General features: G+C 37.6%; 1 protein-coding gene across 2 annotated transcripts; it reads right to left on the minus strand.

Moving 5' to 3' along the window:
• LOC307141909 (uncharacterized protein) lies at positions 1-26,316 on the minus strand. Of its 2 annotated transcripts, none has more exons than XM_079842387.1 (7): positions 25,967-26,316; positions 13,422-13,471; positions 12,040-12,138; positions 11,808-11,918; positions 11,554-11,707; positions 11,295-11,461; positions 1-11,200 (listed from the first exon to the last, which is right to left on the minus strand). In XM_079842387.1, exons 1-7 carry the CDS (start codon positions 26,016-26,018, stop codon positions 707-709), a joined length of 11,127 nt encoding a protein of 3,708 aa, XP_079698513.1. In that variant the 5' UTR covers positions 26,019-26,316; the 3' UTR covers positions 1-706. The 2 variants fall into 2 exon arrangements, with proteins under 2 accessions (XP_079698513.1, XP_079698512.1); XM_079842386.1 differs by lacking the exon at positions 25,967-26,316 and adding an exon at positions 19,010-19,114.
• Between the last annotated feature and the right edge of the window lie 1,605 nt (positions 26,317-27,921).

Here is a 27,921-nt window from a genome sequence, read left to right on the forward strand (position 1 = left end):
TACACTTTTTATTTATTTTGCAGTGACCAGTTTAAGTGCTTCTCTTACAACATTAATTTGATTTCTTTGACTATACATGTTAAAATAAAAGCCAATGCTTATTGAGAAACTTATTGTATTTTAAAATATGCATTGTACAGTTGGCCTATATTTTGCAAATCCATTGATACATCATACTGTAGGTGCAGATGCTCTTGTCACAAGCTAACAAAGATAACGGACAGACTTTGGGGTGAATAAAACATATTTACACAAATGTTTTCATTTATTGTCAATGCTGCAGAAACACAGATTTTATATGCAATTATAGATAACCTCAAAGAAAAAAATGCCTCAATATGTGATACTGTCAACAGTCTTTAAAGGCTACACCAACTTTATAATTAATTTTATTTGTGAATATATCTATTTGCTTGAATATTACTGAGTTTGCACTGTAAACAATTTTCCCAAGATAACAGTAAAGTGCACTGACATCCCACACATCAAATTATAATATAATATAACCTATTATTCCTTGTACATACATAATTTGTCCAGTGGATATAGTTTTTTTTTTCTTGTTCCATTAGCTAAACAATACTCTGTGATATGTTCATTAATTTTACTTTATTAGCGTTACAATTGAGCTGGCTTATATGATTATATAAGAGACGAAACATACATTCAAAAGCATAAAATCAACTCAGCCATATAGCTATCATGTTCATTTGTTCATTTCCCCCCCATTCTCATCGGTAGAGGAATCCATGTGTCTTAGAGATGTTTCATAGCTCACTATTGTGACCTCTTCGGTTGTTGCTACACTGTCAAAAAACCTCATTTTCTCAGTGTGTACCGTGTCTCGCAGCCTACGAATAGAGGAAGCTGTCTCATCAGAAATGGGTTCTGCGGAGTCTCCTTCAAATACACGTGTTCTCTGTGTCACAATTATTGTCTCTTTATCATCATGTAGTGTTTCTTTCACAACATGCTTTTCCACCAATGTTTGCTTCCCACTTTGCACTCTGGTTTCCTCCACTGTCAACACGGAGTCTGAGCCTAGTGTTACTTGTAATGGTGAGGTGTGAATTCCATGGGCATCTATATTAGTAAGGATTGCAGCTTGCTGTGTGTCTGGTATAGCTTGTATGTTCGATGTGATGACATGAATTTCCCCTGACATCTGTTTCAGAGTGTCCACTGAGGCTGAGGACAAATCTGATGAGAATGGGATGTTGACTTTTTCTGGCTGGTGAGGCTCCATTGATATCAGTTCACATCTGGCTGTGGAAGTCACAACATTACTTTGTACATCCATGACCCCAACGGTGGCAGTGGGTTCAGCATACTTCACTTTAAATTTTGTAGGAGAGGTTTGTGACAGGCCAACCTGCTCAGTGGTTACTGTGGAACTTATATCTGCAAAAGCTTCAGATGATCTTAGTGATAATGTTGGGCTGATGTTCTCCTCCACAGCCTCGCTGAACAAGCTCTTCTCCTGTTCCTCGTGTGCCTTGCTGGATTCTTTCTCTACATCATCAGACTTCTCAGCCTCTTGAGGTGGTTGGATTATTTGTTCTTTCTCGTCAGATTTTGAAGTTTTGGTTGGAGAAGAAAATGAGAACTTGAACCAGCTTCCTTTTTCAGTTTTTGATTGTTCTTTGCTAGCAGCTGATTTCTGATCTGCTGAAGCCTCCTGATGTTTTTCACTTTCTTCAGTCTTAGCGTCAACTAACTTATCACTTTCATCTGAGGACTGGCTGAATCCTAATTTGGGGAATTTAAATTTAAATTTGGATTTCTCCTGCACTCCTTTGTCCTTATTTTCTGCTGCTTCCTCGACCTTTTCTCCAGCCTCTTGATCCTGCTTAACAGATGGTTTGTCCACCTGTGCTTCCATTTCCTCTATTGTTGGAACATTAAATTCAACCTCAAAGCCACTGAGAACATCTTCAAGTTTAGGCATTGTAAATCTGGGTGACTTTCCAGAATCCTGTTTTGGTTCTGTCTTAACATCTGGGGCATTAGCATTTATGGTTGTGTCCTCTTCTCCATCCTGAGATTTTGTTCTTGAAATGCCAAACGTTGGCATTTTTATAGTAGGAAGTTTGAATTTACTCGGGGAGCCTTTGTCACCCTCCAATTTTTTTGCTGCAACCTCTGGAGGCTGTTCAGTGGTTTCTTTGATTTCACCCTCTCTGTGTATGTCTTTGGACACTTCTACTTGTATAGGCTTGTCTTTAATATTTAGATCAGTTTTAGTGTCTGGTACATCTACTTCTGCTTCTTTTCCTTTTGCATCAGCTGTTTTTTTAGGTGAAAATCCAAATTTTGGCATTTTAAAAGAAGGCATTTTGAATTTACTTGGAGAACCTGAAACAACAACGGTATCATCTTTCAACTCTGTCTCTACCTCTGTTTTTTCAAGGCTGGAACTTCCCTCTAAAGCCATGTCTACTTTTGGGAGACTTGCATCATCTGCTGCAATTTTAATTTTTGGTTCAGTGATCCCAATTTCAGGTGTTCCTGCTTTTACTTCTTTTGCAGTTACTGTTATCTCAGGACCTTTTACTTTGGGTAATGAAATCCCAAATTTTGGAAGTTTAAATTTTGTTTCCTGTCCCTCTTGAATCTCTTTTGCTTTTATGTTGATATCAATTGATGGGGTTTCAATCTCTGCAGTTTTACGTTTGATGTCATCTGATTGACCCACTTTTGATGTCTCTATCTCATAATCCACTGAACTAACTTTAATTTCCTTGGTGTCAGAATCAGGTGCATCACTAGTGACCTTTGGAGTGGAAACTCCAAATGTGGGTAATTTTATTCCTGGGAGTTTGAATTTTGTTGGAGAACCAAATTGTGGACTTGTTATTTCAGTTTTGCCATCTCTCTCACTTTCTCCCATTTCTGCGGTGCCCTGTAGTGAAATGTCTGTTGTCATTTCAATGGCTTGCATATCCACTTTCACTGATCCTTTGGGTAACTTTAGTTCTTTCTTGTCTGTAGTTAGTACATCTCCTGAGATTTTCACTTCTGCTTCAGTCAGAGCTTTCTTAAGCCCTTGGTCACTGTCAGGACCTTTAGTTGTTGGGAGAGCAATCCCAAATTTTGGAAGCTTAAATTTGCTCTCTCGTTGTTCTTTATCACTTCCCTTAATGTTTATCTCAATGGATGGATCCTCAACATTTACTGTTGGCTCTTTCATGTCAACACTTGCTACTTCTCCTGATATGTTAAACTTCTTGTCAGGAAGGCTAATTTCATCGATGTCCACATTTGCTGTAGGAATATCCACCTTGTCTTTTGATGTTTTTATTCCGAATTTTGGGAAATTGATTGTTGGAAGTTTAAATCTTGTTGGAGAGCCAAAAGTTTCCTCTTTCAAATCAGGTTGTTCTTCTGGTACTTTAATATCTACAGATTGCTCTGAAACATCCACATTTCCCAGTGATGTGCCCATGTCAACTTTGGGTAGACTCACATCACCTTCAGGAGCCTTAAGCTCTGGTTTTGAAAATCCCAATTTGGGAAGTTTCACTTTCAGCCCTTTGGAATCAACTTCAACTTTATCTGTTTCCCCCTCAAAGGTCACATTTTGAATTGCAACATCAGGCTGTTGTATATGAACTTTCTCTTCACATAGTAAGCCAGTCTCTGTATTTATTTCTTTACCATCTGTCTCTATTGCCTTTACTTTTTGCATGCCAATTCCAAATTTTGGCATCTTAAATTTACTCCCTGTCCCATCAATGTCCATCTCTTTGACCTTAATGTCCACATTAGGCCCCTTAATATCTATGGTTGTTTCTGTGTCAGTGGTTTGTACCTCTCCTGTTTTAGAGAAACTGATTTCAGGTTCTTTGATATCTACTTCAGCTGCTGGAATATCAGATGTGGCCTTTGGATATTTGAGTCCAAACTTTGGGAGTTTAAATTTTGTATGAGTTGAATCTTCTTGTTTGTTCATTTCATCGGTGGAAGTAATTTCTGCATCTTGGCCTTTAACAGGTATGTTGCCCTCTTGTATAGACATATTTTCCTTTGGTTGACTGCCATGATCAACATCATGCCCCTTAATATCTGGCTTTGAAAAAACAAATTTTGGAAATGAAAAGCCTGGCTTCTTCAATTTCACATCCAGCCCTTTTAAGTCAGCTTCAGGTATATCCACTTCGCCTTCAATGGATATGTCTTGAACATCAACATCAGGTTGGGGTAGTATTACCTTACCTTCTGTTAGATGAACATCAGTTTCTTTTATTGTGGCACGTATATCGACCTCTTTTTCAATTTTTGGTATTTGTCCTGACACCTTGATGTCTGGTTTATGAGCAGTAATTTCTATTCCTTTAATGTCCTTATCTTCTGATGGTGTACCTTTTGAACTTTTGACTCCAAATTTTGGCAGGTTAATTTCTGGCATTTTAAATTTGGTTGGGGAACTAACAATTGTTAGATATTTCTGTTCAGCTTCCCTTCCTGGAGATGTAACTTCTGCGGTTTGTTCTTTTACAGGTACATTACCCTCTGGTATGGATCCTTCAACCTTTTGTACACTGACATCAACTTCTGGAGTTTCAGTATTTGGTTTGGAAAACCCAAACTTAGGAAAGGAAAAGCTTGGTCTCTTCACTTTTACTTGCAGTTCTTTGGAATCCACCTCAGGCATGTCTGCACTCTTTTCAACTTTAGATTCATTATTGGGTGGCTGTACTTCTAATTTGACATCAGGTTTAGAAATATCACTTTTTATATTTGTTCCCTCTAGTTCGGAATCGGTTACATTAATGTCTAATGATCCTTTTTGTGATTTAACACCAAATTTTGGGAAGTGGAATGAAGGGAGTTTAAACTTTGTTGGAGATCCAAAAAATGTTGAACCCTTTTGGTCAGACTCCACCATTGACACTTCAATGTCCATATTTGCTTCTTCTAGGTCCATACTGCCTTCTGGTATGGGAATATCAGTTTTTTGGATACTTACATCAACCTTAGGGGCTTCTGGTTTTGAAACCCCAAATTCAGGTAGTGTCTTTATCTGCACATCTAGGCCTTTAGAATCATGTTCTGGTGGGTGAATTTCCCCCTCAGTTGTTATCTCAAAATCAGCTATATCCTCTGTCTTTGATGCACTTAAATCAAACCCTTTTGCTTTAGGAAGGTCAATACCAAACTTTGGCATCTTAAGCTTTCCCCCCTGTCCTCCAAGTTCAGCATCTTCAACCTTTAAGTCCACACTTACAGATTGACCATCTGTAGCTAGATGAGGTCCCTTTATATCAACTGATGGGGCTTCACCTGATATTTTTATTTGTGTATACTCAGGTTCTTTAACAGCTATATCTACATCTGGCAAAGTTTTCTCTTCTTTCATAGCTTGTTCTCCGGTCTTTGGGAAGTTGATTGAGGGGAGTTTAAATGTTGTTGTGGCACCAAAAGTTGTTGAATCTTTTTGCTCAGCCTCAAAATTTAACACTGTGATATTCATACTTTGTTCTTTTATTTTCACATCACCTTCTGGTTCAGAGGTATGAACTTGTGCAAGATTGACATCAGTGTCTGGGACCTTGACATCTGGTTTAGAAAATCCGAATTTAGGAAATGAAAAGCCTTGCCTTTTCATTTTTATACCTGGGTCTTTGGAATCAACATCTTGATCTTTTTTGCTTTCTATTTTAGGTTGTGGTACTTTAGCTTCAGCTGACAGTTCCCCGAGTTTTGTCTCTGGTAAAGAAATATCAACTTCGGCCTTTGATGTTTTGGCCTCTGTAAGTGACAGGGTGTATTGATCTCCAGTGTCTACCTTTGGCTGATCAACACTGATTGAGGGTTTCACCAGCTCTTGACTGGGCACATTAAAGTCAAGTTTTACGTCTGACGTAAATAAATCTTCAGCCTCCAAATTAATTTCCTCACCCCTCAAATCTGTTATTTCAGATTTTACTTTGGAAGGTGAACTTCCGAATTTGGGTAGTTTGAAAGTAGGAAGTTTGAATTTGAACGGTGACCCTCCAGTGGTTGAATCATCTTTTAAGTCAGACTCAAGATTCACATCCACTTCACCTACTGCCATAGATATATCACCTCTTTCAACATTAACTTCTGGAGCTGTAATGTCTTGTTCAGAAAATCCATGCTCTGAGCTTGGCACTTTTGGCTTTTTCATCGTTGCCTCCATTTTCAAAGAAGCCTCGGGTAGGTCTGCTTTTCCCTCAGCACTCTCAATGTCATGTTTCAATGTAGCCTCTGGTTTTTCTACATCTGTTCTTGATACATCCTTTTTAAATTCTGGTCCTTTTAGTTTTGGAAATGAAAATTCAAATTTGGGCATCATAAATCTACTCCCTTGGCCTTCAGGATCGGTGTCATGAATCTTTATTTCAGCATCCACCGGTAGGGTTTCGAAAGTTGATTTTGATGGTTCTATATCTTCTGTACCTATATCTTTATCTTGTGATGCAACTATTGATGTTGCCTTTATTTCTGACTGTGCATCATCATCAGCTTTTGCAATAGATTCTTTTCCAGTCTTTGAAATGGAAATGTCATATTTAGGGAAAGAAATTGTTGGAAGCTTGAATTTAGATGGAGAACCAGAAGAGCTTTTGTTTTTCACCTGGACTTCAACCTCTGGAGCAGGAATTGTCACCTCAGTCTCTTTGATCTCAGTGTCTGGCACAGATATTCCTTCTTTTTGAAGACTGGTGTCAGCATCAGGGATCTTAGTGTCAGATTTGGAAAATCCAAATTTTGGAAATGACATTTTACGTTTTTTATGTTTTTCTTTTTCTTTAGCCTCCGGGATGACTGAAGGAACGTTGACTCCCATCTCAAGTTTCTCGGCTTGCACTTTCAAACCTTCTATATCTGCTTCTTGATCAAGACCTTGACCAACAAGGCTTATGTTAACCTCTGGTTTAGAAAATGCACGGTTTGGAGACAATACTTTTTCTTTTTTCTTTTCACCGTGTGCATCAAAAGCCTTTTCTACCTTTGGTGTAGATACATCCACTTCAGGTTTTGAAACACTGAGAATAATTTCTGGGGTTTTCATTTCAGGTAATGATGGCATTTCTCCAGACAGTTCGGCTTCTGGCACTTTAATTTCCATGGTAGGTTCATCTGTGGTGAATTCCGGCATTTGATTGTCAAAGTTTGCATCTGTTGGTTTGGAAAATTGGATACCAAATTTAGGAAATTCAATTGTGGGAAGTTTACTTTTTGTTGGAGATCTTGGATCTTTCTCAGCCCGGTCAGACTCTGGCTTTGATTTTTTGGTGTCTATAATTGATCCTTGTTTGTCCATACTATCAGCTGGCTTGCAGACATCAACCTTTGGAAGGCTAATGCCAAATTTTGGCAGTGTAACTGTAACCTCCTTGTCTACACTAACACATTGCCCTTCTGTAGTCACAAAAAAATCCTTGGCATCATCTGATGGTGCATCCTCTTTTAGTTTCATGCTTATTTGTGTTTCTGGAAAGCTTACATCAGGTTCTTTAATATCTATATCTACAAAGGGCATGTCTTTCACTACCTTGGATGATTTCCCACCAAATTTTGGTAAGTTGACAGAGGGAAGTTTAAACTTTACTGGTGTACCACCAGTTGTTAGATCTTTATGTTCAGCATCATCCTTTGAAATTGTGAAATTCACATCTGGCTCTTTTATTTCCACAGAAAATTCTGGAAGGGATAAACCAACCTGCGGAAGACTGACATCAATGTCTGCAGTTTTGATGTCTGGTTTTGAAAACTCAACAGCTGGAATTTCTTCAATACCAACATCAACCTCTGGTTTAGAAAATGAAATGTCTTCAGATGATTTTATGTCTTTTTTCTGAAAAGCATCTACTTTTGGAATGCTAATACCTTTGATTTCTTTTTTTCCCTCAGGTAGAGTCAGGTCAACTTCAGGTTTGGATACACTGAGAGTCATCTCCAGGCCTTTGTTGTCAGATAGAGCTGTAGGTTCTACAGATAATTTAGCTTCTGGCAATGTAACATCCTTTGTAGTTTCATCTGTGCTGACTTCAGGCATTTGAATATCAGCCCCGTCATCAGTTGTTTTTGGAAATGAAACTCCAAATTTGGGAAGTTTAATTGTGGGAAGTCTAAATTTTGTGGGAGAAACTGTTGAATCCTTTAACTCAGCTTCTATATCTGTGGTCTTACTTTCAACATTTAGTTCTGTCCCATCTGCACCCTTTAACAAGCCCTGTGCAGTTGGAAGATTTATGTCAGCCTCAGATACTTTAGTATCAGATACTTTAGTATCTGATTTAGAGAATCCAAATTTGGGAAATGATATTTTCCTTTTCTTCATTTTAGACTCTGTTTCTTTTAGTTCAGCTTGTGGTAGATCAGATGGCTCCTCTTCAGTTTTTTCACTAACCTTGATGACAGATTTCTCTGGTACCAGACCAGCTTCTTCTGTTCCACTCTCCTCTTGAGCATCCTCTACAGCCTCAACCTTCATGTCAACTTTCCCAGCCCTTTCTTTTGTAGGCTTTTGTGTAGTCTCGCTGGAAATGTGGTCTTTGCTAAATTCAACACCTGCATACATTTCAGGTGTTGAGAGCCCAGTTTCCTCCTGCTTTGATTTTCCCTCTGTCTTGGGGATTTTTATTTTTGGAACAGAAACATCTATGCTCAGCATTTTTAATTTGCTCCGATTTTTGTCTGTTTCTGAGCTATATGCTTTGGGATCAGTATCAGATGTTTTCTTCTCAGAATCTAATACAACCTCTATTATGTCATTTTCCTCTTTTTTAGTGACTTCAGTTGTTCCTTTCATTGATTTCCCTCCCATTTTGGGCATTTTAAATTTAGGCATCTTCATTTTATGTGGAGAGGTGTCTTTGCTTTTGATTTCAGCCTTCAGTTCTCCTTCAGCATCTTGTTTTGAGGTTTCCTTAACAATGCCAGTGCAAACGTCATGATGGAGCATTTGATCATCCTCTATATCATGTGCTTTTTTAGTTTCATGCTCCGGTGCACAACTTTCACCTTTTTGAGATTTTTTAAATGTTGCTTCTTCAGAAGATTGTTTAGTGGCTAAATGGTCTTCATCAAGAGATATTTTTGCATCACTATCACTTTTCGATGATGTGGCCTTTTTTGGTAATTCAATCGTTATTCCTGGGAAGTGAATGTCTGGTGTCTTGATCTCAAAACTAGGCATAGAAACCTTTGCTTTCTTTGATTTCTTTTCATGTCCTTTTCTGTCAGCTTGGATATCAGTGTCATCTTTCACATCCTTTTCTTGAGTGTCTGTATCTTTGGCTACTTTGATTTTTTGCAATTTAATTGACTGTTCAATGGCTTCCATTCCTGGTATTTCAATGTCTTCACGCTTTGGAAGTTTGAATTTTACATCGGGGGAAGTACTTTTCCTATCCCTTGCTAACATTTTGCCAGTTTTGGGTTTGTGGTCTGCTGGCTTAATTTTTGATTGGTCTGTTTCATAAAGATGAGATTGTTCACTTTTAGGTAATAAGATGGCTTGATCTTTTGAAGCAACAGGAGAAAGTCTCTGTTCTTCTTTATCCATTGTGTCAGGCGACTTAATATTTATTTCTGTGCTCATGCTCAACATTTTACAAGGGGATCCTTTAGGTGTTATGCCAGTCTTGTCTGATTTTATTGTGATCTCTCTCTGTACAAGGACTCCTGTGATGTCTCTCTCGGGTAATTTAAAGGCAGGGAATTTTGATACTGCTTCCTTTACATCCTCAACATTAAAATCTTGTCCTTCTCTCTTAGCTTTTGATATATTTATTATCTTCTCAATTTTTTGTTCTTTAATTCTAGGAGACTTCAACTTAGCTTTTGATCCTTTGTCCTCCATGCCAGGAATCTCAATTTCCTCTCGTTTCAGGAGAGGCACTTTGTTTGGGTCTCTTTGCCTTATAGTTATCGAGTCTTCGTGGTTGAATTCAGAGAGATCCATCTTAGGTAGTTTAAAACTTGATTCCAAATGTGCTTTTTGTGTTACTTCAGTGTCAGTACCCCCAGTACTCTTCCCGCTTTTGTCCACTTCCAGAGCATGTGATTTTGGCTGGGATATAACTGGTGTTGAAGTAATTGGTTTCTTTGTGTCCATGACCGTTGAGGACACATCTTGTTTTGTTTGAATCCCAAATGTGAAACCGTCTGATGATGTAAATTCTAGTCTGTTTACTGTGTTTGCAAAAGGACTCTTTGATGCAGCTATGTCTGCCATTGGTCCCCTGGTTCGAATCCCATAACTTTCTCTTTCTAGAATGTTTTTTTCTTTCTTTTCCTTGTCGCTGCCAATTTTTGGTGATTTGCTTACTGGTCCTATATCTGGCATGTCAAGAGAAACATCAACTTTCGGTATGCCCATGTCAATTTCTCCTGACTTTTGGGTGTTCTCTAAAATCTCTTTAATTATTGGTTTGCTATCAGAATCAACTTCATGTCCAACTGCTTCAATTTGTGATATTACATTAGGACTGTCCATAATATTGTCAAATGCTGATGTATCCGAAGTTCGCATCCCACTTGTGGAGGATTTTAGTGGACTCTCTGTTTCTGTTTCATATTTATCCTTTCCTGGAATGCTAACCTTCAGTTCCGATTTCAATTCTCTTTCTTTGCCATCCTCTCCAAGAGCAACTGTAATATCAGTGGTCTCTAAAGTAGTGTCCAAACTGATAAGCTCAACCTTATGCAATGATTCAGTCGTTGGCAAAGTCGTGAATGTATATTCATTTCTTGTTTTAGTCAAGTCGGTTTTTTCAGCTTCATTCAAGATTTTAGGGCTCTCTAACACATTAGACCCTGGCACTTGCTCTACGGCTATATTCATAACAATTTTGTCGTCCAAGACCTCCATATTGTCTGTTGTTGGCACCTCTTCATTTTCTTGGGTTTCTTCAACAGACTTGCTCCTGCAGCCTGCCATCCTCATCTTAAGTTTCGTTTTGCGTGTCTTTTTCTTCTCTTTCTCATCTGGGGACTTTAATGGAGACTTAAGGGGAGATTCTGTGTCACTTGTTGGTGGACTCATCTCTAATTTTCTCTGTTCTTCTGCTTCTGATGTGCTGTGAGATCTCTTAAAATGTGCCCTGCGACCTTTGCTAAAGGTGGGGAATTTGGGCCAAGAGATGCGATCATGTTGTTTTTTCGTCTTTCTTCGACCTCTCATTTCTGGTCCTCCTCCTTCCTCTTCTCGCTCAGCCTCCTCACCCTGTAAATGATGAAGCGGATATACGGTCAATGAAATCTCTAAGGAAGCTTTGTGGTATTACTTAATTGAATATAATGGACAGTATGATAATTACAATGGTTATATCTGGCCTCATTGTCTCAGCATCTTCCTGGGTTCTTGGAGTTGGTTTGCGTTTTAGACAGAATGCCACTTTATATGGTTGAGCATGCTCAAGAATCTGGAGGGCGTCTTCATATGACACATTATCAAAGTATACTGTAGCACTAAGAATCTGATCACCTGAAAGGCCAGATGGAAGGACACAAATGAGGATGGATGTGAAAAGATTAGTTAGCTGTATTTTGTAATGTGCTATAATTATGACATCTCACCTTCTTTCACACTTAGATGCTTTGAGGCAGCTGACTCTGGTTTTACTTCCTTGATGAAGATGCCATCCTTTCCCCCTCCACTTACAACCAAACCCTCAGCACAGACTTCTTTTTCAGTTTTCACTATAATTTCTGACTGATCACTTTGCATGTCCTGAAACAAAAGGCAATTTAGAAATCTGTTCATAATTTGTATTATTCACATTTCTAATCATCTGTGTTCTTCACTAGAGAGAACTTTAGGCGTGTCTGACCTCTGTTTGATTCATCTTGGCAGAGGAACGCTTGTCAAACAGTGAGCCGAAACCAATCCTTTTGCTTTTTTTGGAACTCTTGGTGGGTGAGTCATAGAAGTCACCTTCAGCCTGGCAAAAGAGTTAGTATGTGATCTATTATATAATATAATAGTTAGATCAGATACAGCATTATGAAATTCTGAATTTGGGTTATCGTACATAGTTAAGATAAGGGTGTTGTGTAAAATACCTGTTTATCGTATTTTTCTGTGGTAGGGAATTCCTCAACAGGAGAGGAACCCTGAGGTCGAGGTCTTTCCTCTTCTAAAACTTCAGGCTCCTGACATATCTGTTACATTTAACGATACCAATTAAAGGGGACCTATTATGCAAAATTCACTTTTACATGGTGTCTGAACATACACATGTCGGCAATGTGTGCACACAACCACCCTACAGTATATTGGTAAAAATCCACCCACTCCTCTTTTTTTAATCCACATAAATCATAAGTAGTGTCTCAGAACAAGCCGTTTGCAGATTCTAGCATACTGTATGTGACGTCACAAATGTGTAGGCCCCGCCCACAATTGCTGACGGACTCCGCCCTATTAGCATAGACCTCCTCGTCAGAGCATTAAACAGCAGCATTCAAGCAAGAATAAAAAATAAAAAAAATTGTAAAACTTTACGATAAGGTTGTATTAGTTAACATTAGTTAATGCATTAGTTAACATGAACTAACCATGAACAACACCTCTGTTCAGCATTAGTTAATCTTTGTTAATAAAAATCCAGCTGTTCATGGTTTGTTCATGTTAGTTCACAGTGCATTAACTAATGTTAGCAAGATTTTAATAATGTATTAGTAAATGTCGAAATTAACTTTAACAAAGATAAATAAATGCTTTATAAGTGCAGTTTATTATTAGTTCATGTTAACTAATGTAGTTAACTAATGTTAACTAATGAATCTTATTGTAAAGTTTTACCATTTTGTTTTTTTAAATTAAAGCTACTAAAGTTAATTCAATCAATAGCAGTGAGGGATTTTCTGTTTTTCTTTTGTTGTTTGATTCATATCAACAACATAGCAGTAGGTACTGTATATTACGCTGCTTTCACTTTTAATACACAGATCTAATATACACATGCAATTTCTTTTTCTGCTACTTAAGTTCACAGGCACAACTGACTGTGTTAATGTGAACTTTTTGTGTGTTTTTGACATAACCTTGTGTGTTTTTGACAGTTTAAGCGCAATAAGACGTGAAAGAGAACTTAGTTTAATACTCTCGGGCTACGCCATCTGACATCCAGCTCTCTGTGTGTGTGCTTCGTATGTGTGCACTCAAAAAAAGCGTGGGGTGGGGAGCAGCAGCTCATTTGGATTTAAAGATATACATGCACAATGTTTTTCAATCCACTCAAAACTGTGGCATTTACAGCATGGTATAATAAATGAAGTGTGGGGTATTTTGAGCTGAATCATCACAGACAGGACAACTGAGACTTATAATACATCTTGTAAAAAGGGGCATAATAGGTCCCCTTTAAAGATTGTTCAAACAATCAACCAGTTTAAAACAGAGAGACAAATTAACGTGCATGTCTGCTGTACTTGATACTCACTAAATCATCATCTGTGTCTTGCTCTGGTCCCTTCAGCCTTCGCCCTTCACCTGTTGTGATGAAAAATGCAGAATAACTTGTAAATACTTAAGGGGGAAGCTACGTGAATACATATATTTCCCATCTGACTTGTAAGCAAAATGCTCAGATGCGACTTGAATTTAATTCAAGGTGCATAACGTTACTGCACACATGAATCCATCCTAAATGCCAAGAGCCTGCTGGTCATCAGTGCCATCTATACCTTACTTATTTGCTGTTTGAAAGTTTTTAATGATTGGAGAGTGGGGATCTACGGGATTTTGACGGACCAAAACTTTTCTATCTGCAAAGATTGCAGAGTCTAAGGCAAGATTTCCTGGTAGATATTCCCACAGGATCCAGATAGTCTACCTGCTTCTGTTGCTTCCTGTAAAGAGAGGCACTCTATTGATCTGAAGGGGTTGGCTTACACTGCCAGCAATAAGGACAACATAGAAACATGGGCTTTGATAGATCCGAAAAAGAACAGTGAAACTAATATTGTTATAAATATCTGTCGATGTGGTATTATTAAAAAAAATAATGAAAGTAAAAGAATTTACGGCATGAAATTGATTGTTGTATGTATTTAACAATATTATACAATAGACATAAAAGTTGAAATATTGCTTATACCAGCAGCAAAAATACTCTCCTCCTTTCTTCTGAGAAAGGCATTCATTTCCAGTTTCCCATAACACAATGCACTTAAAAGGATTGTGTAGGTACATAAATATTTTCCATGAGCCTCACTCTGCCCAGGCCATTAACCTGCACTTTCCTGCAAGCACTTATCGAGGCATCAGGTCTAGATGGTATTTAAATACACTGGAGATTTTTGTATGTGCATGTATGCCATGTAGCACATGAATAGTGTGATTGCACTTGCAGATTGTTCATATCTTTTCACAGTTTCTAATAATCAGACACTCTAAGCTTGGGAATGCACCAATGTACACTATATTGCCAAAAGTATTTGGACACCCCCTACAAATCATTGAATGCAGGTGTTCCAATCACTTCCATGGCCAAAGGTGTATACAATCCAGCACCTAGGCATGCAGACTGCTTCTACAAACATTTGTGAAAGAATGGGTCGCTCTCAGGAGCTCAGTGAATTCAGCCGTGATAGGTTGCCACCTGAGCAATAAGTCAATTTGTGAAATTTTGTCACTACTAAATATTCTACAGTCAACTGTTAATGGTATTATAACAAAGCAGAAGCAATTTGGAACAACAGCAAATCAGCCACAAAGTGGTAGGCCACGTAAAAATCACAGAGCGGGGTCAGCGCATGCTGAGGCGCACAGTGTGCAGAAGTCACTAACTTTGTGCAGAGTCAATAGCTACAGACTTCCAAACTTTGTGTGCTCAAATTAGCTCAAGAATAGTGCTTAAAAAGCTTCATGGAATGAGTTTCCATGGCTGAGCAGCTGCATCCAAGCCGTACATTATGCTCTTGTGAACTGTATGCAAAGAACATATATTGCCAGGTTCAGGGCAAGGAACTGGGAACCGTGTGAACGCCACCATTGAAGAAAGTTCACTTCAAGTTCAAGGGCAGATACGCTCTTGTCAAAGGATGTCGGGAACAGCCGGGCTATAATCAGACCCGTTATTATCCTGTCCAAAGTACACCAGAGTTACTGACCGCTACCATCTTTGATTTGGAAAATTTGAAATTTAGTCCTGCACCGCAAGAAAACTGATCGGGTCCCGCAGGAATGCAGACCTCTACCTTACATCACCAAGCACAATGCAAAGCGTTGGATGCAGTGGTGTAAAGCACGCTGCCACTGGAATCTAGAGCAGTGGAGACGTGTTCTCTGGAGTGACCAATCATGATTCTCTGTCTGGCAAAAAAGTCTGGGTTTTTCAAGTGTAAAGTTTGGTGGATGGGGAACTATGGTTTGGGGTTGTTTTTCAGGGGTTGGCCATGGCCCCTTAGTTCCAGTGACAGGAACTCTTAATTCTTTAGCATACCAAGATATTTTGGAAAATTTCATGCTCCCAACTTTATGGGAACAGTTTGGGGATGGCCCCTTCCTGTTCCAACATGACTGCGCACCAGTGCACAAAGAAAGGTCCATAAATACATGGATGAGCGAGTTTGGTGTGGAGGAACTTGACTGGCCTGCACAGAGTCCTGACCTCAACCTGATAGAACACCTTTGGGATGAATTTGAGCGGCGACTGCGAGCCAGGCCTTCTCGTCCAACATCAGTGCCTGACCTCACAAATGCGCTTCTAGAAGAATGGTCAAAAATTCCCATAAACACACTCCTAAACCTTGTGGAAAGCCTTCCCAGAAGAGTTAAAGCTGTTAGAGCTGCAAAGGGTGGGCCAACTCCATATTAAACCCTACGGATTAAGAATGCGATGTCAATACAGGACAACTCCGGTGAAAAATGAACCTAGGGGTAATTAACACATGGTTACCGAGTAGATCGTTCTCTGGGATGGGTTTTCATGAAAATCGAATGTAAAGAGTTTTATCTCTAAAAACAGATTAGCTTATAACGCTAGTATATGGGGCATAGAATAAGTAAAATTAAATCGCTAGTTAATACCACTAACAAGGCTCAAAATAGCCTCACACTAACACGATAGCATAATGAGGGTCCCTACATGCAAACCGAAGCATTGAGAACTTTGTAAGTGTACAAATAGTTTAATAAGAAGTTACTTTTTAAAGATAGTACATTACGCGTATACAGACTGGAGCCATCGACAAGTCGAGCCACGGTTGAATAATCCGCCATCTCTTTAGTGTGTATCCTTTGGAAGCACTAGTGTCTGTTGCGTTCAGTTTTTAAAAAAAAATATTTTTATTTATTTATTTTCTCTATTGTTCAGTGCTTTCTTTCGGAAACAACGGACCATATGAGATTCCAAGTCACAGTTCATCACTTAGCACAGCGTTCGTGGCTCGACTTGTCGAGACTGTTTTCCAAGATGGCTCCTGTCTGTATGCGCGTAATGTACTGTCTTTATAAAGTATCTTCTTATTAAACTGTTTGTACACTTACAAAGTTCTCAATGCTTCGGTTTGCATGTAGGGACCCTCATTATGCTATCGTGTTAGTGTGAGGCTATTTTGAGCCTTGTTAGTGGTATTAGCTATTATTTAGCTATATATATATACTAGCATTATAAGCTAATCTGTTTTTAGAGATAAAACTCTTTACATTCGATTTTCATGAAAACACATCCCAGAGAACGATCTACTCAGTAACCATGTGTTAATTACCCCTAGGTTCATTTTTTCACAGGAGTTGTCCTTTAAAGTTCATGTGCATGTAAGTGCCAAAACTTTTGGCAATATAGTGTATAAACAGCTGGGGGAAAATGCTAATTGCATTTCATGCACATAAATAGACTTACAGTATTAAAGGGAGGAGAAAACTCTTCCCATATCTTTTGTCGATGTCAAAGGCTTTGAGAACAATCCAAATAAATGGTATTAAACTGTCGATCTGTCATTCGGCAGATGCCAACATTGACAGGTTACATAACACTCCCTTCTCAAAAATTAGAAACAAAATTACGCAAGTTTTGTACCAACCACAATTAGGCTCTTTAAACCCTGCTTTTAACCACAGGTAAAGCAATTTCATGCTTGAAAGGGGTTTAGCACCACTTTTGCTGGGTGCTTAACCTCCTTGGGTTATGAAACGTTGCGCTGCTTAGCACTGCCTTTAATAATAACAGAATGGTGCAGTGAGAAATAAATAAGCCCAAATGATATGCAAGACAAGAGAAGCCTTTAATTAAATAAGGTCACATACTGTGTTCCTCCAATCAATGATATTGGCTAAAGAAACCAATGGTTTAAGTAAGCTGATGTGTATAGGAGAGATCAGGGATGATTGCAACACTTTAAGTAAGGTTTTGGTTGAACATTTAGGATGAACAACATAGCTGTGGGTTTGATGTTCGATATGTTATGATGCAGATCAACGAGTTTCAACGAAGCTTTTTGTCCGGGCTGCTATTGTAGTTAAACAGGCTTAAGATGTTTTTTCACCTTAAGCGTTATAATATCTGCCCAAAACCAACAAGCTTAAACAACAGGCCTTACTGTGTGTTCTTTTTCCCTGACTGTTTTCAGGCTCCCCACCCGTAGCAGGATGGGGGAATATGTCCCCCTTAAGAACAATGTGGATTTACTTTTAAATTGTAACATATTTAGATATAGCATGTGCAGGATGTTGATGCATCAGCCAATTTGTTATTATATGAAATAAATAAAAACATTTGCTAATTTAGAAGTTATAGAACAAAATGTCAAATAATTAAAGGGATAGTTTACTCAAAAATGAAATTTTTGTCATCACTTACTCACCCTCAAATTGTTCCAACCCTAAATGATGACAAAATGTTCATTTTTGGGTGAACTATCCCTTCAATAGAGGGGAAAGATGGCCCCTGGATAATGTTTAAATTACTTTTTATATAATTCTTATTAATATATTTTAAAGTGTTTTCATGTAAAATACTAAATAAACGATTGTATTTAAAATGTTATTTTGGCAGTTTAGTTAATTGTTAATAATTTAGTTAATAATTGAATAACCAATGTCAGACAAAACAGAATTCCAGTAAGAGATTAATCTGAAAGGTACAGTTATTCTAAGACTTCATAGTTATTCTATGACTTATATACAGGCATATGCATTTTTAATTATTTAATCGCCCATACTTGAATTGAAGATATGTCATAATACCAACACTATGAATGCAAAAGTATTGATTTCACTCTAACATCTAAAATGTAAATATAATTCATGCAAATACTGAATAATAACTTAAAATAATTACTACATTTAAAAATAATAACACTAGTAGCAACATGCCAGTTGGGGCCTTCTGTGCCAATTATGAGTCATCTTACCCCGAGGGTCTAATTTGATCTTTTTACTTCAAAATATAAATGATACATTTTACTCATCAAATCCAAAAACATTTATGTGTCCACAAATCCCTCATTAATAAATAGACACAAAACAACTTTTATATTCAACACAATACAATGTTGAATATAAAAGTATATTTTCCAGAGACACAAAATTATATCAATTACCCTCAAAACTGTTTCACCTAAATCTCACAAATGTATCCCATAATGCAGCCATCTGTTAGGTGTTACTGTATGTAATATATATGAATACAAAACATAAAAATTTTCTTTCATTGTCCATCATTAGTAAGTTATTTAAAATACAAATCACCACCAAAATGTGTTGAAATCATTCCTGGGCTCATATACTTCAGAGATATGTTTCCATTATAGGATTAAAAATAAAATATGTTAGCTCTGCTGAAGGTGTTGTGAAATCAGATTCACAGGTTCAGGTTGCTGCTTTATGTTACTGAAATATCTCGAAGTACAAACACTAAAAATAATCCACGTGCCAATATAAAAATAGCATAGTTTAGCAAAATTACATTTAAAAACATTTTTCCAACATTTCCAAAACATCGTGTTTGCTGCATTTTAATGACACTGATGCCAAGTGCCTCTCCAGCTAAACATTAAAGGTTAATAATTTTAGGTTTGCACCTACCTGATCTGTGGTTTACTTGGAGGAATATATGTTTACCGTTTTCCAGATAATAATTCGCCTCGTGCACAGCATGCATTGACAGGACTGTCTGTGAGTAGTTAGTTTTAGTAGAGAAGATGAAGGGCCCTGCCCTTTTTTGTATACTTTATAAAGGTATGACACAACCCTGTTTCAGGGCTGTGGTTCTAGCTCCTGCTAATACTATTGTGCTGAAGAACAAACATTTCAATCGGTTGCACTCCTGGCACACATTCACAAATATGAGGTCTTGTGATTTTAGTTATTTTTTTAAGCAAAGAATTGCAGTGAGGGTGTTTATGTCCCTCTGTTCTCCAATAAATGTTGTGTTTGTTTAGTTTAGTTTTAATGTTGAAGGAAATTGTTATGACATTAGTGGATGTGAATGCAGAATGAAGACAAGATCTCTTGCAGTTTAGGGATATTTCACTGTGCTTTAGCCACACAATGAATAAATAAACAATAAGAGCTTGAAGAATGGATCAGTTTACTCAATGCAAAGCAAGCTGTCAATCTCATAATGGCAGTATATCTGTGTGTGTGTGTGTGTGTGTGTGTGTGTGTGTGTGTGTGTGTGTGTGTGTGTGTGTGTGTGTGTGTGTGTGTGTGTGTGTGTGTGTGTGTGTGTGTGTGTGTGTGTGTGTGTGTGTGTGTGTGTGTGTGTGTGTAAGTGTGTAAGTGTGTGTGTGTGTGTGTAAGTGTGTGTGTGTACGTGTATCTGGTTTACCCTATGTTATTGGGAGCAAATGTCCCCATTTTTGGCCCCCATGAGGAAAATCATACCAATGAAGTGTTTTGAAAAAGTAAAAATGAAGAAAGTTTTGTGTGATGGGTTGGTTTAGAGGTAGTGTTAGTGTAGGGGGATAGAATATACAGTTTGTACAGTAAAAACCACTACGTCTATTGAATGTCACCATAAAACATGGAAACCAGTGTGTGTGTGTGTGTGTGTGTGTGTGTGTGTGTGTGTGTGTGTGTGTGTGTGTGTGTGTGTGTGTGTGTGTGTGTGTGTGTGTGTGTGTGTGTGTGTGTGTGTGTGTGTGTGTGTGTGTGTGTGTGTGTGTGTGTGTGTGTGTGTGTGTGTGTGTGTGTGTGTGTGTGTGTGTGTGTGTGTGTGTGTGTGTGTGTGTGTTTTAACCCTATTTATTTGTCTTTAACTGAGCTGGACATGAGTGCTATTGAATTGAATTGTCTGAGAAATTCAAAGTTAGTAAATTCATAAAGTAGTTACTCCCTAATTAAATATTTGCTCATTGGGTGCTGCTGTAAAATGGATAAGAATGTGTTTTATGCAAGTGTCAAAGCCAAACTATTTTACAGTATATATAATTTGTATGACTATAGGAAATCTTGCTTATAAAGTATAGGAAAATATATAAATTCCCAATTGTGAATTATAAAGTCAAAATTGTGGGATATAAACTTGCAATATGTGAGAAATTCCGAAATGCACGTTTATACCTCACAATTCAGACTTTTTTCAGAATTGTGTGATATAACTCGCAATTGTAAGAAAAGCTATTCTACAATAAAGCAATTCTGACTTTATTTCTTGGAATTGCGACTTTTTCAGAATTGAGACTTTATATCACAATTTGAACTTCATATTAACCGAGAGATAAAGTCAGAATTGCATGTTTGTTGACTTTATTTCTCAGAATTAACTTATATAATCTTGCAATTACAAGTTTTAAAGTAAGAATTGTGAGATGTAAATTCCCAATTGCGTGTTATAAAGTCAAAATTGCAGGATATAAACTTGCAATTGTTTTAAAGTCTGAATTGCGAGATAGGCCTATACACTTGCAGCTTGAGAAATGTCAGAGTTGTGAGAGAAAAAGTCACAATTTTCTTTTTTATTATTATTTTTATTCTGTGGCGAAACAAGCTTCCATAGGAACTTTTGAGCATGATAGAGATGGTCGCTATGAAATGTTGTTGTATGGAAAAGAGCTGCATGAAATGTCTCGTTTCACTGTAATAATAACAGTACACAGGTTTGGAACAACATGTGCGTAAATGATGAATTTTCATATTTAGGTGAAGTATTAAGTACATAGTATTAAGTAGATGAATGTGTATTTAAACTGGGTCATTTATGTAGTAGAAATGTGGAATTATTTTTGAACTTGGTGCCTTCTAGACTGAGAAAAGACAGAAAATGTATTTTTGTCTCATGTGGATGCATTTTCAGATCATGCCTATGGAAACTAAACTTTCATAGGAATTAATTGAAAAGTTGAAACACTCACTTTGCTCCGCACTGTTCTGTTATGAATGCCCGATCCGAGCGGCCGTGTGCATTTACATTCTGTGAGTGAGATCCTATCCCTATGGGCGGGTTGAAAACATGCGGAACTAGCTCCTTCTACTGGCTGTAGTCTCTAGCCTCCAATCCTCCAATGAGGCAAAATTACGATATTTGTGTCATTGGAGGATTTTTTCCAGAAATAAAATGCATAATTCTCTCGTCTCAGGGGGACATGAGGGGGGAAAGTACGATAATATACTACCGGGTTTCTACTGATACAAAGCTTAATGCTAATCGCTGAAGTAACCCTGTAAGTCCAAAGGTCCAAACCTTTTACAGACCTCCTTAATTTAAACTTTTTGCAAGTGCATGTTTCAAATTTCATGATATTACAAGATTAGCTGTACAAACCTTGGAATTTCCCAACTACTGATCCTGTATGTTTGCACATCACCCATGACCAAGATTACAGGCATTAGAGGTTGTTTTCTGCTCCTGTGGCCATATGGGCCCAGAGCGCTGCTCCTTCGACACACTAATACGGTTAATTAGCTGCTCAGCAAGTTACAGGGACAAGGAACATCAATTCTGGCCTGCGCTCATAACATCATACACAAGCCTCTTTCAGAGTCAAGTGGGAAAGACTTGTTTGGATTCAAAATATAATTGAATTTCAGGCCCAGAGAGGGAAAATAAACTGAAAACTGAATTGGATTTTCTTCCCTATTAAGAACATGGGACCGACTTCCCTCATGTTTCCAATCAATCAGGAACAATAATTGATACATTTATGTGCCAATGAGATAATGGCTTTAGAATTGAAGGGTTAAAAAGATAGTTCTTCCGGAAACAAATTCTCTCATCACTTACTCATCCTCGTGTCATTTAAAATGTATCAGGGTTTTTTTTTTCTCCATACAATGAAAGTCATTGTGGTATGGACCCTATTAACTTACAAAATATCTTGAGGTTTAGAATGACACAAGGTTTAACACAGGCCCGGTTTTACGGGGGTGCTAGAAGCACCCTCAAACGCAAGCAAAAGCACCCTCAGTTGATACTGTAATAATATACTGGCGAAACAGATTTGGCAGATTTGCACATTTGTGTCCGAACTCTGGAGAGCGTCAAATGCATCTATTTACAGCGAGTTTTTGCAGCGCTGAGTAATGTAGCCAATCACAGATAGTGGTTGATCTCTTGAACGCAATCAGAATCTCACCGCTCAAAACGCCAGAGTTTTTAGGCTATATGAGTTAATGCAGGCTCCCGAAACCTCCCATTAACAAAGTCAAGACACGATGTAAGTAAAATAATTATTGTTAACAACTTCATTTTAATAACGGAACTTTGTGAGATCGCGATGAACTGACAAAGCAACCGCATTTTAGTGATCGTAGCGATCTTGGCTGCACTTTCGAGGCTACAGTCTATAATATTCATTGAATAAAACAAATTAGTGAATTTCTCTGACAACATATAGTTTTTAAGTCTGGATATTCTTATGAAATATAAAACATTCTCATGAAAATATTATTACACGTCTTTTTACATTACATATTGTCCCAAAACACATTCATATGCAAATTAGATACAGTGTATGTATTGCCTAGAAAGGGAATGGCATTTATGGCCATGTTTACACACACATATTGCAAGTAAAATGGTATATCAAATTATGATATATTCATAACATTGAGAATCATCTTTATACAAAGTTTGGATTAAAAAAAAACTTGAAGCATAAAAATTGATTGGTGAATGAAAAAAAATCCCATTGTTTGTCTATTCGTGTCTTTTAATTTTCTTAATAAATGGGTTCTGGTGTCCTCTACAGAGCAGAGGATATAGCATATAACATAGGATTTTAAGAAAAAAATCTATTTGTTTATTAATGACCAGGGGAAAAAAATCTAAATTCACAAAACATTTTTTTCTTGTTCTCAGTAAGATGACATGTTAAAATATTAGTAACGCATTAAAGCAATGTAAAGGCAGACTAATAGATTAATAGACAATTTGTAGAAAAATATTTTTGAAATTCCAATTATTGGTAAAAGTGATGACTTATAAATAAATAATCATCACTGCCGTTTCTTAGCCTATCTGCACTTTACTAGAGCACCCGTAGTCATTTCAGAAGCACCCTCAGGGATTTGATTCTGTAACTGGGCCTGGTTGAATAAATGGTGACTTTTCTTTTTTTGGATGAACTTTCTCAATAAATATCTCACACAATACAGTAAAAAAAAAAAAATATATATATATATATATAGGCATATTATCAGTTCAGATATGAAATGTAAAAACTTTCAATTTATTTAGGAATGTTCAATTTCAATGTTCAGTCCATCACAAAAACCATGAAAAATGCAAACACTCTCAAATTCATCATTTATTCATTGGCAGGAGGACATTAGTGAGATGCTGATATTATGACTAGTGCGCATAATCAATGAGTATTTTATGGACTGCTGATGCACTTATATTTGAAGAGCTTCTCTATAACTATGCTTTTTTTTACTGTAAAATTGCCACTAATTACTAAATTAGTACTGTATAAGGTAACCAACAGTAAACCAAACAGGTTATTACTGTAGAATACCCCCATTTTTGTCCCATTGTAGATATAGCAGCTGGCCAATGCCTAATTCAAAATGTACAAAGTGAAAACAAAGACGTTTGTTTGATTACATTTTGATTGATCTAATATCCATTTGCACACTTTGAGAATCAGAGAGCATAGAGCCAGACCCATCTGTCACAGGACTTTATTTGGGTGAAAACTACATTTTGGCAAAATAATGTGTTAAGTACTGCTGTATAAAATAATGTACCTTTAAAGCACTGACATGTTATCTTTGCAATGTACTATTTGTTTTCTCAGATAGCACAGATTGTGTGTTAATGCAATCTCACAAGTGCCCAGCATCATGGAAAAGCTCCAATGAATCTGACATTGCAAATTTATATCTGTATAAAACCAGAGCTCGAAAGCACATTTCATTTAATTAAATCATGTGTATGCCATTCTGGGTTACATATCTAGTAATTAAGCTGTCATGCAGCTGTTGTATTGTGAGATGTATTGGCTGCTCATTGCACCCTGCAAGATCCCTAAAATACAGCTGTTGTCTCATTTAGGTTACTTTAAGTGTCTGTTTCTATGTTTCCACAGCTTGAAGTTCATCTGAAGGTCAAAGAAAAAACTATAGATAAATCTGCTAGTTGAACGGGATAGGACAAGTTGACCAAATGACTAGAGCTGTTTGGTCAACAGGTTAATTGGATTTCAAAACCTTTGTAACGAAGCCAAAAAGAGCAGTTACCGTAACATAGAATGACACAACCAAGAAGAGTTAAAGAAAACATTAGACAAAGAAGGTACAAAGTAGTCTCTTAAGTCAAAAACACCATAATATAGGGATGTGTTTTATATATATATAATACATACATAGATAATAAATACATACATAATATACAAAATAAAAAATATATAAAAAATCATTACATTGTGGCTTTATATATATATTTGTGTGTGTGTGTGTGTGTGTGTGTGTGTGTGTGTGTGTGTGTGTGTGTGTGTGTGTGTGTGTGTGTGTGTGTGTGTGTGTGTGTGTGTGTGTGTGTGTGTGTGTGTGTGTGTGTGTGTGTGTGTGTGTGTGTGTGTGTGTGTGTGTGTGTGTGTGTGTGTGTGTGTGTGTGTGTGTGTGTGCGCGTGTGTGTGCGCGTGTGTGTGCGCGTGTGTGTGCGTGTGTGTGTGTTATATATGATGGCTCCCTGATTGCTCATGAATTTGATATATTTTATTTATTTTAGATTTATTTTATATAATTATATTTTATAAAATTATATATATATATATATATATATATATATATATATATATATATATATATATATATATATATATATATATATATATATATATATATATATATATATATATATATATATATATATATATAAAATGTTCCGTATTTTAGAATGGTATATACTTATATAATGTATGTAATTATATACATGAATGTATATAATTATGTATATAATTATATTTTATTAAAATATATTACATATATTATATATTTTTATTTGATGAGTTTATGTATTATATTTTATATATATATATTATAAAAAATCTATCAATTTAAATATAAATATACTATATATATATTGAAATAATCATATATATCATTAAAATAAAACTGAGCACTTTTTCTTAAAATGTAGTCAACATATTACTGTAGAAATACACGAAAATAAGATCTCAAGCTTTCATAAACACTTGTAAAAACACTATCCAAATTCAACCGTTCCTAAACGCTCTAAAATCATGCTCTCAATATTGTAAACAAACACACTGCAGATGCTGTTGATAAAATACTGCATAACTCTGTTGACACACCCACTGCCACATAGCCACGCCCCCTTTACTGCAGACACACCCAGATCACACACAGTGCAGCGTCATCTCAGCAGAGAAATGCAGTGATGCTTGTAAACAAGCTCAGCACTAGTGTCCCACTAACACACACAAGCACAGTCCAACTGCAACATTATACTGTCCTGCCGCCAGAGGTGCTGAGTACGGAGATAAAAATAGCACAGAGCAGGCAGAATGAGACAGCAAGAGAGAGGCAGAGAAGAAAAAGCTAAAGAGACAGAGCAAAATAAAGAGTGATGCCCACCCGTGGCTGAAGCATGCCAGTTGGGAAATGCCAGGTGAAAACAGTCACACATGATGGCTGTCGTCTGCGGATGTTGTCCGGGCTGTCAGTACTGTTTTTCTGGCGATGTCCTGTTTCGGGCAGCCTCACTCTCTTCCTCCGAGGCTGAAGAACCTGCTGCCTCCTCTGTCCTCTCAGTCAGACACTCCAGATGCAGAGGACAAAATAAAGTCGGAGTCAGTGAGTGATGATAAAGTCAGTCTGAGGGAGGCAAGGAGAAAGGTGTCTTGCTCCATCCACATAAGTTTGTCCACTACTTCACAGGAGTGAAGCTGCACTCTCCTCCCTGCCAGATTAAGCTCGGTCTCTCTAGCAGGCTAAAACAATTAAAGGGGGTATGGCTGACTTGGGACGGGGTGGGAGGGGCTGTCCTAAGCAACACAAATCCCTCCTTCTAAGCATCCCGCTCCACCCTCCTGATCACTTTGACCAGTCACTGCAAAGACGTGCTGGAGCGTCCACCGGCTGATTGGTTCACCACACAAGAAAAACATTCCAGCTTTATAGGCATGCGGCAGGGATGCTTAATTGGATTTGACACCACACAGTACATGTTTTCATGTGTGATGGGTGACAGAAGGGGAACTGAGGATAATGTTTGTCAGGTGACTGTGTTTAAGAGCAGCTGTTTACCTGAGCTGTCTGAAGACAAACTTGATATGTATGATGTGTAGTTTTGTCTGAAATAGGGTTGTAAGACTTGTTTTTGGGAATGTCTCCCCTTGTTTCTGCACGACTCCATCTTTCTAAGAATGGCCACCAAGACCATGGCTAAATTATTTATCATTTCATGTCTAAGAATAAAAAATGATCTCAGAATGGTGCCAAACTGTGACGTCAACCTGAGACCAGTTCAGCGCGCCGGACTGCCACACTCAGACTACAGCAGTCGTATTTTATGGCTTCTGTGGATCTAAATCAAATCAGTAAAATGAAAAGTCTTGATTTTTTCCTGATGGGATGGAAATCAGTATCTCATCTTTAATATCTTCGGTATCTAAGAAGGTTTTTTTAGGCAGTTAAATCTGATATTGCCGCAGTCTCCTTCTTTCACCTATTTTTTCCCCTTGCGAAACCTAATAATCTCACATGCGTCTCCACTAGACTTTCAGAAGAGATCTCAACAAATGCTACATTTGCATAGCCTGGTCCTACCAGACTCTCGTACATTTCATTTGTACAGAGAGTCTGGCCACTCTCCATTGACAAGCGTTAACTTCCATGAAGGCGGGTACTCTGTTGAAGTTATTGGATCTGCCATAACCAATTGCTAACGTTTGGTCGTGACGTATGTCATCTCAAACTAGCGCACGACATCAACGTCATCGTTCTCAGCCACTCCCTCTGTTCGCTGATGGGACCGGTTGAAATTTGAGAATATACCGCAATCCCAGACGGAGTTCTGAAGGAAAGTGAAAATTGAGCAGAAGTACGTAGGTGGGCGGAGCCAGGCTAACATTTGCATGCATTGACTATAAAATAAACAGTTTGATTGGATTGAAAGGGGTGGTGTAGACCTTGAAATAATCCAAACTAAGGAAAAAATTATGCGTGCACACATGCGTAGTGCAGAGATGCAAATGTTTACATACATTTTACATCTTACAAATGTGCGTACGTTTATTTACACTCACCTAAAGGATTATTAGGAACACCATACTAATACTGTGTTTGACCCCCTTTCGCCTTCAGAACTGCCTTAGTTCTACGTGGCATTGATTCAACAAGGTGCTGAAAGCATTCTTTAGAAATGTTGGCCCATGTTGATAGGATAGCATCTTGCAGTTGATGGAGATTTGTGGGATGCACATCCAGGGCACGAAACTCCCGTTCCACCACATCCCAAAGATCAGAGAGCTCAATTGGGTTGAGATCTGGTGACTGTGGGGGCCATTTTAGTATAGTGAACTCATTGT

Source organism: Gobio gobio (assembly GCF_949357685.1).
Source record: "Gobio gobio genome assembly, chromosome: 18".
Classification (NCBI taxonomy): domain Eukaryota; kingdom Metazoa; phylum Chordata; class Actinopteri; order Cypriniformes; family Gobionidae; genus Gobio; species Gobio gobio.